This window comes from Austrofundulus limnaeus, unplaced genomic scaffold, assembly GCF_001266775.1.
Source record: "Austrofundulus limnaeus strain Quisiro unplaced genomic scaffold, Austrofundulus_limnaeus-1.0 Scaffold800, whole genome shotgun sequence".
NCBI classification, from domain to species: Eukaryota; Metazoa; Chordata; class Actinopteri; order Cyprinodontiformes; family Rivulidae; genus Austrofundulus; species Austrofundulus limnaeus.
The window spans coordinates 183,990-185,567 of NW_013953202.1; the positions used below are offsets into that span (position 1 = coordinate 183,990).

At 35.3% G+C, this 1,578-nt stretch overlaps 1 protein-coding gene across 4 annotated transcripts in view; it reads right to left on the reverse strand.

Moving 5' to 3' along the window:
- psen1 (presenilin 1) overlaps nucleotides 1-1,578 on the reverse strand; it is a 23,193-nt gene that overhangs the window by 19,466 nt on the left and 2,149 nt on the right. For 3 of the 4 annotated variants that reach the window (XM_014028709.1, XM_014028708.1, XM_014028710.1), the window contains exon 2: nucleotides 766-863. In XM_014028709.1, coding sequence (XP_013884163.1) covers nucleotides 766-813 — 48 coding nt within the window. In that variant the 5' untranslated portion in view covers nucleotides 814-863. The remainder of the gene's footprint in view (nucleotides 1-765; nucleotides 864-1,578) is intronic. The other variant, XM_014028711.1, reaches the window with a different exon arrangement.

Sequence of the window (1,578 nt, forward strand, 5' to 3'; positions counted from 1 at the left end):
AGCCTCGCACCGAGGTCCTATCCACGTCATCATTTACCCAGAATGCTTTGTGTGGAAATAAAATGGCCCCGTTCGTGTTAAAATATATTTACATAAATTATAAAAACGAAACATCCTACAGTATTTTTACAGTCTTTATTTTACTGTTAAAATAGGTTTATTAAATAAAGTCTAATGTTACAACTAATCATGGATTCCTTTAATAAAGAAGCCTTTACGGACATATTATTATTGTTTTTATTAATTCATTCATTTATTCCATTCAGGACAGAAGTGATGATTCTTTGAAAGATAACTCCAGACTGTACGGTACATGTTTTCCAGGGTAAACACAGCTCACTGTAATGTTTTGGGTTGAGAGGAAGASTCTGGCTGTAAAAAAGGGACTTTGACTGTTTCTGTCAGCTGCACAGGAAACAGCTTTTATTTACACTGATAATAAAACTTTATTACTAAAGAAAGCTACAAACCAACTGCATGTATTGGATGATAGTTGTTCTGCTAGAGAATAACGGGAGTGTGTAACTAATGGATTAATAATCTGGAAAAGGAATATGATAATCCTTTATTTTTCTCCATCATGTTAGAGATGTAGGCTCTTTTATGTCTTTATAGATAAGTGTTMGTTTTGTAGGCTAGGCTTCCACGTTCTTTCAGCTTTGGGTTTTTCCTTATCACCATGACACAAACAGTTTTATTCAGGCAATAACTGCTGTGTGATCATTACCTAATATAAWAAGACAGGAGGACAGCTGTGACACATACTTTCATACCGACCATGTTGTTTTCAACATCCTCTGCACTGTTTGCCATGGCTGGCTCAGCTGACACCTGTCCTCACATGCAATCCAAACTCCTTCACCCTGACGAAACAGAAAATACGCTTAGAGAAAAATACAAATCTAGTAAAGAAATATTGTAAGTATCACCGGATCACATATGATGATACAATGTGTGAGTGTCCAGATCAGTGGCATGGTGGGACACTGTAAAGCCTGAGCAATAATTCAGAAACATACATCACAATAGAAACATGATCAGTATTAATTGAAAATGTGTCAAATGTTGATAAATTCACTGAACTCCAATCTGGAACCGCACAGCATTCTGGGGGATGTAGGCAGAAGAAAGGCTGACACTAAACAAGGCTGGTGGCATCAGCTAACTCACTCTTTGTTCAGTTAGCATTAGCAACAATCAGCTGAGTAACATTACACAGCATGAGTTTCATGTTTCATCATTATAACTGCTGAAGAATATAAACAGAACGATGTGGGGTGAAAACAGAAAATGATGCAACAGCTTGAGAGGAAATTGTGAATAAAAGAGAAAAGGTCACATCGTAGTTTGTCAGTTTATTATTACTCAACCTTTGTCCATATGGTCCTTATTTCAAACAGGTAAAACAAAAAAACAATAATAAATATCTATATCAACTGACGAGAAATGCTTATATCAGAGTTGTAAAGTAACTAAGTACAAATACTTTGTTTCTGGGTATCTGTACTTTACTTGAGTAATTCATTTTTCAGCCTACTTTTTACTTCTACTTCTTACATTTATAAAAAAGACAAGAAG